Raw genomic sequence first — 12,787 nt, forward strand, 5'->3', positions numbered from 1 at the left:
GGTAAGCTACACTTTTTCTACCGGAGAACAATCACATTCTGACAGTTTCCATTTCCATAAATTGCATCAATGAAAAGGAGGGAGAGGAAATGCACAAACCGAATTTCCGGAAACTACTAGGATTCTTTAATTATATGGTGCTTTTTCAGTTGTGCAAGACTAATCTAGTTGCTTGCTCTGTCCTTCGAAATAGGGTTTATGTTGCTATCAACCAAAAGAAGAAATTATGAATCTAATGAAGGTCAACTAGATTGAGATAAGGAAAGTGACACTGAAGATGGACAAAGAGAGGGTTACGTGTTGTTAACATGAATTCCCAGAGGTTTAAGACCAGTCTAGGGAATCAGATAGTCCTTTTTTTAGGTTTGGATATGGATTATGCCAATCTCATTGCTATTCTATTTACGTAAAGTATAATTTTAACTACACTTTCAAACTAATAACGTCCCATAAGGCAAGGCAACTTAACTGCTATTATCACCAGTAATTCATATATTGTCTGACCTACCAACATAATCAGGGTGACTACCAACAGTAAACTATTTCGATCGAGTTCATATATTATAAGAAATGGCGCTAAAATCGTTTCATGTATGAGATGCAATATCACAATGTTGATACAACAGATGAACTATTACAGAGGCAATCAAGTTCATTAAGCTTTTTATACAAAAGAAAAAAGGAAGAACACAGTGATATTCAACTCATGACAGCGCTCTTGATTCACCAAAAACCTCATGAACTCCAAAATTGGTCTTCGACGAATCTGCATAATTGATAGGATGTTACAACAAACTACCAGATCATAAATTGCAGATGCAAAAACCAAGTTACACATCCCCACTCACCAGTCACCAAGCAGAGTTGCCTTCAGAACAATTGCTGGCTTACTGCAAGTAAAAGTGTTTTGCAGCAACCTAAATTCTTCGTTTTCGAGATGTTTTTGTCTTTTGATTATTTGGTACGTATTCAAATTGGCTAAAGTCAGCACCAACAGTTGTCCTATAGTAAACATACACCAAGTTATTCATGAAGATTATGTAGCAGAAGAAAGGAGATGAACTTAAAGATTAGGTCCATAAATATTACCTATTGGTACAAGTATTTCGAACATCTTTCAGAGGAGCACGGAGGCCACTTGCACGAGAACCAGATGAGCCAAATCTAAATGATGATATTACTGAAACAAAATTTTCCATCGACTTCTCTGCTATATCAGAGTAACGACCCAAATGGGAAATGTTGGATCCAAATCTTCCTTCTTCAGTTTTTGTGTCCTTAAATGTTGCTTCATGGCTGGAAGCAGAGGGACCTATGTAAAAGAAACAAACAAATTATCCTTGATCGACTATATAATCCAATTTACTGACTTCTTAATATAAATTGCTTCATGTGATGGACTAATGGGAATCTATATTCCCAATTTCCCAGTTTTATAATTAGGTGGAATTTAACAAGCACTGCTATACAATCTGGCATCAACATGGATAGCATAAGTGAATAAGACAATCTTATCTAGAAAAATTCATATAAATAAAAATATAATATAACTTTGATTTCCAAAACAGTGATCTCCTAGTTTTCTGAGTTCTAACTCACTTACCGTTATCAGGTAGTGATGCATTAGTACACATTTGTTTGGGTTTCCCATTGTCCTGAAACAGTTCAAACATTAAATTTTATAAGAAAACAGTCAGTAATACAAAGATTGTTAAAACATAGAATGAAAGGACATACCTCTTGAACGCTGTCATTTGGGGAGTTTTTCCTTTTCACAAGTTTTCTAGGGAAATGGCTATTCCCGAAAGGGGCACTCTCAGGATCTGCATTATCATGCATATTGTTGCCAAGAGAATCCTTCAACAAGATTTTTTCTTGTTTATCTTCCTGCTTATTTTCATTGTTTGATTTCTCCTTAAAATAAGGACTTCTTACAATGACCTTTCTGTTCTCTGTCCTTGTTTTACCCTCAAATGTGCCTTGGGCATTCTTACATTCACGCTCCCTATGCAGTGTTAAACAGGGTTTGTGAATTGAATGTATGGGTTGTTGTAACAATGTACTTTCTGGACTTCTTGTCTTGCCCGCCATATCTGTCAATGTAGGAACATAAATTCAAGTAAGATGAGTAGGTAGAAAGTAAAACTGGATTTGTAAAGTTACTCGGGGAAACTTATATCCTTACCATCATTTGGAGATTCTGATAAATCAGTGGGAAAACCATCTTCTACCTAGAGAAAACAAGGACAACTTATTACATCACAATATTTGTAAGGATGGTTGATCAATAAGCATCTATTTATGAAACTCACTGAATCACTAGGAGGCGTATTTCCAATGTTTTCAGGGTCAAGCAGAATGGGCTCTGAGTAATTTGTTGTACAAACGGCATCATCCACAGAGACATGTTCTTCTAGACCGGGAGAAGAACCTGAGAAGTTGGTTTTACCAAAAGCATCATCCACAGAGGTATTCTCATCTGGGCTGAGACTAGAACTAGAAATTGGACTTGGATCATCAGGTGATGATCGTGGTGCCCTGAATTTTCTCTTTGCTTCAAGAGAAGCAAAGCCTTTAGAGTTGTTAAGGAAAATTTCCGTAACTTGAACCAAACATATAGCTGTAAGAAATGCAACATAGCTGCCAGAACTATAACAATTATTGTAACTATACTGTGATATATTGTGTGTGTGTGTGTCATGAGACTTTACCCTTCGCACAATCACATCATGCATCATGCTGCAATAAACTTTTAAGGCACAGATCCTATAAGCATATTTGCAGGCTTGCAGCCTTTGCTGGATGACACAAAACTATCACACCTTAACAAATGTGAGCAGCATATACTGCAAAGGTATAAAGAGAACAAAAAGACAAATAAAGTAAATGCATAATACAGGGTAAGATCCATGTATTACAAAGAATGCTAAAAATTTTACTTTTTGTAACTGTGAAATGGACTTGACCCTTGAGCAAAATGATGACTTCAGTGAGTACAATGTATTGAAACAAATACCTAAATAATAGTCAAACTTGAAAAAAAAAGTGATTCAGAGGATACAAAAGTACTTTGTCAGAAGATTATTCTGCACAGGCAAATCTAGCTTTTTCTTTGTATATCCAAAATTCACATTTTTGGGTTGGGAACTTGTGTTGGCACTAATCTTCTCTTCCTGTTGCTGCAAACAAAGAGGATCAATCACAAACTCTATTTTTTTTTTATAATTTTTTTTATAGGACATCACGGATAGTCTATTCACAAGAGTTGTGTGCAAAGGTAGTAAGATTTGTGAACACGACTCATCATGTCATACTGTCTTAAGCACTGGGGCTCTAAATAAGCATAAAAGCAACGCAGCCTTCAAATTGTTTCTTTTTACTATAGAAAAGAAAATTTGCATCTGTCGCGACTAAACTAGCACACACCAGGAAAGACTTAAAATGAATACTTGACACTTGACAGCAATATTATTCTCACAGCAACTAAACAGATAACATGAAACACTTGAAGAACACATAATGACTAATGAGGGGAAAGAAACCTTATATAAATTGCATACAAGTTACCTGGAATGGCATGTTGGTAAATGGATCAAGATCCCCATCTGCTATACCTTTAGCTATATGTTGTGGTATAGATGTATTCCAGGTTAAGGCATAAACTCAGGTATTTAAAATAACAGAATGGGAAGTAATGACAAAATTAATTCTATATAAAGGATATGGTCCTAAGAAGTCCAAATTTTCTTCAACATCAACAGACAAATCAGACAAATGTACAATATCTTGAGAAACAGGATCATAAACCCGTTGATGCTGGAAAGTCATTATTGCTTTCTTGAATGATTCTTCATATAGGGGAGGAACTGAAACAGTACTGTACTTCAGGTGCTTAATAACCTGAAATTGGCCAGCCATCAGTCACTTTACAAAAGATTTATAGAAGGAAACTGTCTTTTATCCATCAACAAGAAGGAACAAAATACATTTTTGAGAAATGAAAACACTGTTGTTGGTCCGTATCCCTAAATGTATATAATCACTTGCAAGCATGAATGATAACTATACCTTGTCATAACTTGTGAACTTTTTAATGAGTGCATGTGCCCTTTTAAGTCCCATTCCAGGCAATGACTGCAAATAGTCACAACCACTAAGAATACACATCTCCAGAACCATCTGTTTTGTGAACCCTGCAAAGCTCAAGTCCTTGTTCCGAGGTAGCCTTGAATACTGAAACTCAACACCTTGCCCAAATTTGTCCATTTTATAGATAATCTGAATTTGGGAAAAGATTAAAGCATTACTCGGACAGTAAAATTCTAGCAGTAAAGAAATAGGCAATCTTTGCTAGATAGCTTACCCTAGGACATCCAAATGGTATTAGATCAGAGTCTTCAGTGATGACTGCCTCCACCTGTTTGCTGACTGCTAAGAAGGTCATTTGTGCGTCTGCCTCATATGGAGCCACAACATAAGACACATTCTCCCGCTTTAACACCTTTCAGAAGCAACAATGTTAGTAAAAGAGAAGAAGCATAATCTAGTACAGCAGAAATATGGCTTTGAAGCTGTCATTCTTTTAAAGAGATAGTGTGTTTCTTAGACTATTGTAAAACTAGTTTCCTAACCTGGATTAACTCTAGGGCAATAGAAGGTGAAATGTCAACAGCTTTCTGGTAGCACTCATAAGCAGCAGAAGAATTGCCATTGGAATCATGCTCAATAGCACGCGCAAAATTTTCCTTTCTTGCCCTGCATTAGAATGATTCAAAACAGTTCCTAAGTAGAGTTACTCATGAACTTTCTCCTTCACTATTGAAAGGCAAGCACCAATGCAGTATCTTTTAATCTATCAAAATAATAAGGATGGCAGAGAAAGAACAGCAGCTTTACTTTGTGTGCAGAGACGATCAAACAAACCAATCAAGAATTAAAATTATTAGGAAGCTTACCAAATGAGGTAGTAGAAATGACATGGACACAGTGGTTTTGATGAAGGGGTTGAGTTGAGAGACCCAATCCAAGACAAGAGGAAATGAAAAAAAGAACTACCATAAGTTGAACTAGGTATTTGGGCCCATCTGAGCCCTAAGCTACATAAGACAATTCTTTCTCCCATGACAATCACATACAGAAGCATATGCATTAATCTACTTTCAGGATTTAGACAGCTTCTTAAGTAGTTTGTCGCCTAAAAATATTACTAGTGAGCTATATGTTAGATACAGCACAACATATAATTCAAATGGCATAAATAAATGAGAGCAGCCAAAATGATTATGAATTACCAACTGAATGTAAGTAAAAGAAGCGAAGATACCAGCATACCTTGCACGCTTGTTCTCTTGTTCACCCTTCATTGGTAGAAGACCGCCATCAAAGACAATTATAGGCTTAACACCGTAATGCCGAAGCAGATTCACTCTATGCATGCAGTAGTCAATGTGCCTAACATCAGAAATGAAATACATACAGATCAACCTCATCTCTTTGTCACTAAAATCTCATCCTAGTTCTAAACCAACTGCACAAAATTTAAATGTAGCTTTCTGAATCATAAAAAGTTGTGATTTTTAGCAACCCATATGAGCCTTCCTCACAAGCTAACTGGAAAATGTGGGTTCTTTAAGCTCAATTCCTCAATTTGGAAATCTAAACAAGTACAATTTCACCTAATTATAACCAGAAATGACACAAAAACAAGACCCATAACGCCAAAACGCATCAAAACAAGTAAACAAAGCCGACCCATCATCACATTTCCACCAAACCGATCAAAACAACAAGAACCCATCATCCCATTTCATAAACCCACCAAAAATTTCAGCCAAATTAGGGCACAGATGACCCTAAAACCCAAAACCCCATTATCCCAAATTCAACAAATTTTGGTAAAACAAAGAGAGACCTGGAAGTGGGTATGCCTTTACAGAGGTCTCTGCTGCAGGACAGGGCACCTTTGTGAAGCCAAGAGTAGGTATCGATGGCCACACAAGAGCCCTTCAAGTCCTTAATGTGGATTGGCTCCATTATCGATTTCAACAAGGGCAGAAGCCCTTGAATCCCCATCTTCTTCTTTCTCAAAACCCCAAACGAAGGCTATCAGCTGCCTTCAAATTTCTTCATCTAATCAAAAGAGAGAGAGAGGGTTTATAGGAGGACGGAGGGTTGGACCCAAATGGAGGCAAACATCAAAAGTTACCCAAAAAGGTAAAAACAAATGGCGGGAAATCTAATTTTCCTGTTTTATTTGGCGGGGAGCGGAGTAAATAATAGACCCGAAATAATTCGGGTTAAGCCCAATACAATAAATAGAAGCCCAAAAGAGACCTTACCAGGCCCATAGTACTACTATAAAGTCATGTTCACAAAAAGACGAATGAGTGTGTCCAAGAAAGTTAGAGTGCTACTCTTTTTGTTTTCTTGTTACAATTATAGTGCTTACTTTATGACTTATATATTATATACTTTTGGGGTTTTTTTTTTTTTTTTTTTTTTTTTTTACAAAGATGATCAAATGGTTTCACTCCTGCTCCTATGGTGACTCGAATCCATGACTTACCTATGTACGAAGTTAATTTTATGATTTATTTTATCATTGATTGAGTAAGAATTGCATAATTCATTATAACTTATAAGAGAAACCAAGCACATGGAATGCGCACTTGCTTTGTGTTTAAGTGAGTGTTTGACCGTGCCCTATATCTCACTGAAATGTTTATGAAAAATCGAGTTATGAAATTGTAAGTTAAGAGATACGTGGAACTCCCCTATCTATGGTCACAATTCAAATTTATGGTTTTGTGGTCAGCTCCTTTCGGACCCTTAATTTAGGTTATGCAAAACAAATTTTGGCTAGTAGCCAACAATCCATCTGTGACCATGAACCTTCTTGGTCAATAGTGTCCAAGTGATTAAAGAAGAAAAGAATCTGTAATGCTTTTTATTCAACAAAATGTTCTGGATTCTGAACCACTATTAGCATCAACGTTGCAGCTAGGAGACATTTTTTTTTTCCAACATTTTCAGAGACCAATTGAAAGATCCATTTTGTATTCTTATACATAAGCTACTAGTGTTAAAATTTGGTATAATCTGTTCATATTAGAGAATAAATTTTTTGATGAAGACCGATGTGTTTGTATGTTCCACTTGATTTTTCAGCCGACCCAGTTCATTCTGCAGATCCCAATATTCGATACCATATTCAATTTCAGCTATGACTGTATGTACATAAGACATGTGCTTATAGATTTATAACCACTACAACTTATATATATATTGGAAAGATATGCAAAGATATTCATAATAAGGAGGAAGGAAACAAGTTTCTTAATTTATATGGCCCAAAAAGCAATCTCTACCATTTTTTTTTTTTTGATGAGAAAAATCTCTACCAGTTGATGACTGATAGTGAAGGCTGAGTCCACTTGAAGTCTGTCTAAGCCACAAAGTAGAATTGGGTGTGAGTATGACATTTCTATTTCATAGCTGTAAAACTAATCTCTTACTATTGGTTCAATCATTGTATATGCTATATATAGAACAGCAGTAAAGAATAAATGGTTGGAAACCCACATTGGGTTTACTATAAATTTGACACACAAAAAAATCTGATAGATTCTGTAGAGGTAGATATATAATAAAGGGTGCCAGTTCTCTCTATCTTACAAAGTGAAAAAACACATGTTTTTTTTTAGTTTAAATTTCATCCAATCCATTTTGCTATAAACAGGCTTTGCTTGTGGACCATTTATCATAGAGTGCCCGGTGTACAAATTTGCAGGAGAGAAACAGAGAGGGAGAGAGAAAGCTGTTGTTTGGTGTTGAGTAGTTGAGTAATTGTGGAGTGAAAGTTGAATACAAAATTATCAGTGGCTTTGATATTTTAGGGATCATGTTGACAATGGAGTTGTCTTCTGTGTATTTAGGTTTCAGTGTTGCAGCTGGAATTGCTGGTACCCTTTCTTAATTTGACACTGTTTCCGATTCATCAGTCATCATGCATCTTCCCTTGTTGATATTTGGCTATATGCTTGGAGCTTTTCTTCCATTATATGGCTGACTTTTAGATTTCTGGTAACTGGGTACCTGAATCTTGAATCCTTTTGAATGAACTAGGAATATACTCTTCTGGGTCTGGAACTTTTCTAGAAATTGAGACCTTTTGATTGCTAATTGGGATGAAAATTCATATCTTTGTCCATTTAAGATGCGTGAGAATCAGCTTAGGTGTGGAGTTGTATGATTATGCTTCTAGCCGGACATATTTTTCCAGTAACCCAAAATTCTTCTGATGAATTTCATCATTGTTTTTTTACATTATCTCAATTTCATAACCAATGATTTTAAGTAATCCACATCTGACAGAAATCAGACTCAATATTTCTTCTTTTTAATTAATTCCACATCTGAAATTCAGAATATTGCCTTGATACTATAAATCTCATAATTTGATCATCTGTATTGATATGCTATATACTAAGTGGATATAGTTTTACCTTATCTTATCAATATGCCTATTCACAAATTCTAATACCCTTTTGTCCACTGCAGGTAATGTCTTTGCATTTGTGTTGTTTGTCTCACCAATGTAAGTTCTTTATGGAATTTATAGGAAAAATGAACACTTCAGAAACTTTTCACCTCGCCTTTGATGTATGAATCTTTTCTTATGTTTTCCAGACCAACATTTAAGAGAATCATCCGAAACAAGTCAACGGAACAATTCTCAGGATTGCCTTACATATATGCCTTTTTGAATTGCTTGATATGCCTCTGGTATGGCTCGCCTGCTGTGAAGACTGGGATCATATTGGTGGCTACAGTCAATTCATTTGGGGCAGTTTTCCAGTTAATCTACATAAGCATTTTCATCGCTTATGCTGAAAAAGAAATTAAGGTAACCATTCCCCCAAGCCTACTTCCATTTCTTATTGATATTCCTCTTAGAACTCTGCTAATCGTCTGGTCTCTACAATGCTGATTGCAGGTGAGGATGCTGGGATTGCTACTGGTAGTTCTTGCTATTTTTGGATTGATAGTCTATGTGAGCTTAAGAGTTTTAGACTATGATGGAAGGCAGACATTTGTCGGATATTTGAGTGTTTTTTCACTTATCTCAATGTTTGCTTCGCCGCTGTTTATCATAGTAAGTTCATGCGAACAGATCTCTTTTAACTTGCTTTCAGACACTGCAATTTCTGATTTGCTTTAATTTCACATTCATCACACATGTGGTTTCACATATATCCATTATTTCAGAAATTGGTGATAAAAACAAGGAGCGTCGAGTTCATGCCATTCTATCTTTCTCTTGCAACCTTCTTGATGAGTCTCTCTTTCTCTGCATACGGAGTGTTCAAGGAAGATCCATTCCTATATGTAAGTATTGTGTTTGGTGCTGACAAATTTCAGCAGTTAAATTATCGCTTTAGGCAGCAACCACATCTCACTTTATTTAATTTCTTGTGCAGTTTCCGAATGGTATTGGAACAATTTTGGCTATTGTCCAATTGGCTTTGTACTTCTACTACAGCAGTCTATCTAAGAAAGACTTGAGAGAACCCTTGATAGTTAGATATGTGTGACCAAACTCGTATTACTGAAGATGTTCTCATTTGCTGAAAACAACATGTATCTGTCTAGAGGAAGAGGTTTCAATCGAGATTCAATAGCAGGAAAGAGCATTAGCACTAAATAAGAAGCCTGGCCTTAACAGTGAAAAAGTACATCGGAAAAAAAATCATTTTCCACAGTCTGTTCTTGGCCAGTAAGGGTTAGGTGATAATGTAGTACCAGATTTTGGAAATGTTATATGTGTAAAATGTAGAGTCTGAAAGTTCAAAAGTGGTTTGGGTTTGTTTGGTTGGTATATTTGTCTACAACACAAGCAACTCAGTGAACAGTTTTTGAAGCATAGATCTGTGAATATGCAGAAATTCTACATCGTTATATAAGTCGTGACAGATTTATATGCATGCAATTCAGAAAGCTTTACTTGACAGATTGTAAAGCCTGATTGAAACCTGGAAGTGGTTATAGATCACTGTTGCCGCACCATATTCCTATGATTGTATTGAATTCAGAAAGCCTAATGCGCTTTGTGGCTGAAATCAGTCATTTCCTAACCCCGAAAGCGAAATAGACAGACCAAAGTCAAGCCACTTTGCAACTACTTCAACCCCATCAGGCCATCACCATCCAACCCCAAAAGAGTAACGGCATAAAGCTGCAATATACACAACTTGCAAAACATAAAATCAAAGTGATAACTGAGAAAGGGGTATGATGAATGGGCAAAAGGAAGAAAAAACATTCAAGCTCAATATACTTTGTACACCCATGGTGTGCAGATAATCTGGATCATATTGCAGTGTATACCGTATGTATTTGTGTATGTGTGCGCGTGCGTGCGTGCGTGTAGGTGCTGCCCAATAAGGTAAGAGGCCTCGTGGACATTCACTCTATTAGAATGTTGAGAGCTTTAGATAATAGCTTTTCAGGTATCAATAAATATATCTTGACAAATAAGGTAGTGAAATTCAATATCCCTGATTAGAGCAACTCCAACAGCTTCCCTATAATTTCTGTATAATAAGGAAGCAAAAGTTAAAGCTTTAGCATCTTTTTCTTCTCCAACTCCAACAGATTCCCTATTTTACAACAATCTCTAAAATCTCCATATTCTTTCTTAAAATTTTAGACATTGCTGTAAATATAGGGAATTTGGTTTTCTCTTTCCTCACTTTCCCTAAAATAGGGAAAGTTATAGGGAATCTGTTGGAGCAAAAGAGACTATTTTTTCCCTAAAGTGGAGAAAAATCAAAATATGAGGAAGTTGTTGGAGTTGCTCTTAGCAAATCTGAACTCGTCCATAGTGACCTATAATCGAACTCGTGTCTCTCGTCGGGTTAAGTTCACACCGCATTAAAGGTGTAACAAGTGACCATATAACACATTAATCAAGTCCAACGTAAATGAAATTAAGAAGCAACACTTACCAAGGAGGGTGTTTGGTTCTCCAACAAAAGAGGCTTATCATCGAAGTTTTTAGCACAAAAGAAAAGAGACGGGCTAATTCAGTAGTAGCAGAGCCCAACTTCAATATCAGTCTAGAAAGCCCAAACCCACTTTTAAAAATAAAATAATTACGAACCGACCTAAAGCCCAGCAAATCAAGTATAAAAGCGGAACGATAGCTCTCACACACCTCTAGGGTTTCAGCTTCACCATCCAGGCCGCTTTCGCTGCTCAACTCATTTCTGTATCGAGCCGCTGCCTTCACCATGGTACCTCTCTCTCTTTCTCTCTGCTTCATACACTTACGGCATAGCTCGATTTGATTTCTGGATCTGTTTACTTTCGTCCTCCCTTAGAAATTCAATCGTGAATTCCATGGTTATCAATTTTCAATTTCTTTGTGGTTTACTTTAGCTAGAACTTCAATTATTTGGCTGTATGTTATGGATTGAAGCTGGTATAGAGTTTGGGTTGGGGTTTTTATAGTGTGTTCTGTTGTGTTACGATTCATCAAAGTAGTTTCTCAGCAATTTACCATGTAAAGGAATTGACTTTATGTTATGTTTGTCTTTGGATATAGAAAAGAGTATTGAAAGAGAGAATGGATTACATAGACTTGGGTTGGTGAATTACTGTGCTGCATCCTGTTGTAGGGTTTTTGATAGATTGCGCAATTCAATTTTAATTGGTTTCTGTTTTGATTTGTTGGGCTTGGATCATTGGACATGTTTCTCATGCTGCTTATTGTAATGGGCGTTTATCGAAATGCACTGTCTGTGTTCTGTTTTTTTATTCCTGATTGATTTGTTTTGAAATGGGGTAGAGGGATGATGACTGAATTTGGAATGTTTTAGGTGAACGTTCCCAAGACTAAGAAGACCTACTGCAAGAACAAGGCGTGCAAGAAGCACACCTTGCACAAGGTTACACAGTACAAGAAGGGCAAGGATAGTCTTGCTGCTCAGGGAAAGCGTCGTTACGATCGCAAGCAGTCTGGTTATGGAGGTCAGACCAAGCCAGTCTTTCACAAGAAGGTATAATCATTAGTCTTTGCTGTAGACACATTGATCTTCACCTCTTTAAGCTTCAGTGAATTTTGCCTTGGCTTATTATCTATGTTCATAAATCTTAATGTTAACTTTTACATTTCCAAACAGGCCAAGACTACCAAGAAGATTGTTCTAAGGCTCCAATGCCAGGGATGCAAGCATGTTTCTCAGCATCCAATCAAGGTCAGTGTTTTAGTTTATGTATGCTTTTGTTTGGTTGCAGTTGTGAATTGAGGCAGTCCTCTTAACTCGTTTCTGTTTGTTATTGCAGAGGTGCAAGCACTTTGAGATTGGTGGAGACAAGAAGGGAAAGGGAACATCGCTTTTCTAAATGGAGTGTTTTTGGTTTTTATCTTATGCTGCTGTCCTTTGTTGGAGACTTTTAAGCTAATATGGAAGATCTGTTTTGAGATTTTATTAGTTTTTATGTAAAACTTCATGGTGTTATGACACTTTTCTGCCCTTCAATTCAGAATTTGAAAATTAGACTTAAAATACAGCTCATCTCTAGTACTTGTGCATCTGTTTCAGTGCTCATCTGCACCAGTATCTTTAGATTAAGCTATCTGTTAACCTCGTTTGGTTTAAACCCATATCTGAGTCTGTGCTTAGCTTGCTGATTTACTTTGGTCTGTTTCCAAACTAGAAAGTTTTGTATGAAGAATTGTTTGGGAAGGAATGAAGGATGAGTCGAGGAAACTGCGACTTATCTT

At 36.5% G+C, this 12,787-nt stretch overlaps 3 protein-coding genes across 3 annotated transcripts; 2 read left to right on the forward strand and 1 right to left on the reverse strand.

The window, feature by feature from the left end:
- Positions 1-548: 548 nt before the first annotated feature.
- LOC133733059 (exonuclease 1) lies at positions 549-6,164 on the reverse strand. Its single transcript, XM_062160670.1, has 15 exons — positions 5,912-6,164; positions 5,332-5,451; positions 4,632-4,755; positions 4,364-4,501; positions 4,069-4,278; positions 3,725-3,900; positions 3,568-3,640; positions 3,062-3,179; positions 2,313-2,572; positions 2,186-2,231; positions 1,738-2,093; positions 1,604-1,655; positions 1,090-1,312; positions 849-1,002; positions 549-766 (listed from the first exon to the last, which is right to left on the reverse strand). The coding sequence occupies exons 1-14, from the start codon at positions 6,070-6,072 to the stop codon at positions 918-920; spliced, it is 2,142 nt and encodes a 713-aa protein (XP_062016654.1). The 5' UTR covers positions 6,073-6,164; the 3' UTR covers positions 549-766; positions 849-917.
- A 1,456-nt stretch (positions 6,165-7,620) lies between these two features.
- Positions 7,621-10,046, forward strand: LOC133733060 (bidirectional sugar transporter SWEET2a-like). The gene is made up of 6 exons (XM_062160671.1): positions 7,621-7,961; positions 8,560-8,596; positions 8,689-8,905; positions 8,996-9,154; positions 9,268-9,387; positions 9,480-10,046. The coding sequence occupies exons 1-6, from the start codon at positions 7,901-7,903 to the stop codon at positions 9,591-9,593; spliced, it is 708 nt and encodes a 235-aa protein (XP_062016655.1). The 5' UTR covers positions 7,621-7,900; the 3' UTR covers positions 9,594-10,046.
- A 1,111-nt stretch (positions 10,047-11,157) lies between these two features.
- LOC133733061 (large ribosomal subunit protein eL42-like) lies at positions 11,158-12,571 on the forward strand. Its single transcript, XM_062160672.1, has 4 exons — positions 11,158-11,294; positions 11,880-12,059; positions 12,183-12,257; positions 12,346-12,571. Exons 1-4 carry the CDS (start codon positions 11,292-11,294, stop codon positions 12,403-12,405), a joined length of 318 nt encoding a protein of 105 aa, XP_062016656.1. The 5' UTR covers positions 11,158-11,291; the 3' UTR covers positions 12,406-12,571.
- Positions 12,572-12,787: the final 216 nt, after the last annotated feature.

This window comes from Rosa rugosa, chromosome 2 (genome assembly GCF_958449725.1).
Source record: "Rosa rugosa chromosome 2, drRosRugo1.1, whole genome shotgun sequence".
NCBI classification, from domain to species: domain Eukaryota; kingdom Viridiplantae; phylum Streptophyta; class Magnoliopsida; order Rosales; family Rosaceae; genus Rosa; species Rosa rugosa.

Excerpts from the sequence above, each read along its gene's own strand:
- LOC133733059 (XM_062160670.1), bottom strand. The coding sequence starts at position 6,072 with ATGGGGATTCAAGGGCTTCTGCCCTTGTTGAAATCGATAATGGAGCCA. Across the intron at positions 4,756-5,331 it reads CAAGAGAACAAGCGTGCAAG|GGCAAGAAAGGAAAATTTTG; the intron begins GTATGCTGGTAT and ends ATTCTAATGCAG. Across the intron at positions 3,180-3,567 it reads TTACCAACATGCCATTCCAG|CAACAGGAAGAGAAGATTAG; the intron begins GTAACTTGTATG and ends CTTTGTTTGCAG.
- LOC133733060 (XM_062160671.1), top strand. The coding sequence starts at position 7,901 with ATGTTGACAATGGAGTTGTCTTCTGTGTATTTAGGTTTCAGTGTTGCA. Across the intron at positions 7,962-8,559 it reads TGTTGCAGCTGGAATTGCTG|GTAATGTCTTTGCATTTGTG; the intron begins GTACCCTTTCTT and ends TGTCCACTGCAG. Across the intron at positions 9,155-9,267 it reads CTTCGCCGCTGTTTATCATA|AAATTGGTGATAAAAACAAG; the intron begins GTAAGTTCATGC and ends CCATTATTTCAG.
- LOC133733061 (XM_062160672.1), top strand. Across the intron at positions 12,060-12,182 it reads AGCCAGTCTTTCACAAGAAG|GCCAAGACTACCAAGAAGAT; the intron begins GTATAATCATTA and ends ATTTCCAAACAG. Across the intron at positions 12,258-12,345 it reads TTTCTCAGCATCCAATCAAG|AGGTGCAAGCACTTTGAGAT; the intron begins GTCAGTGTTTTA and ends TTGTTATTGCAG.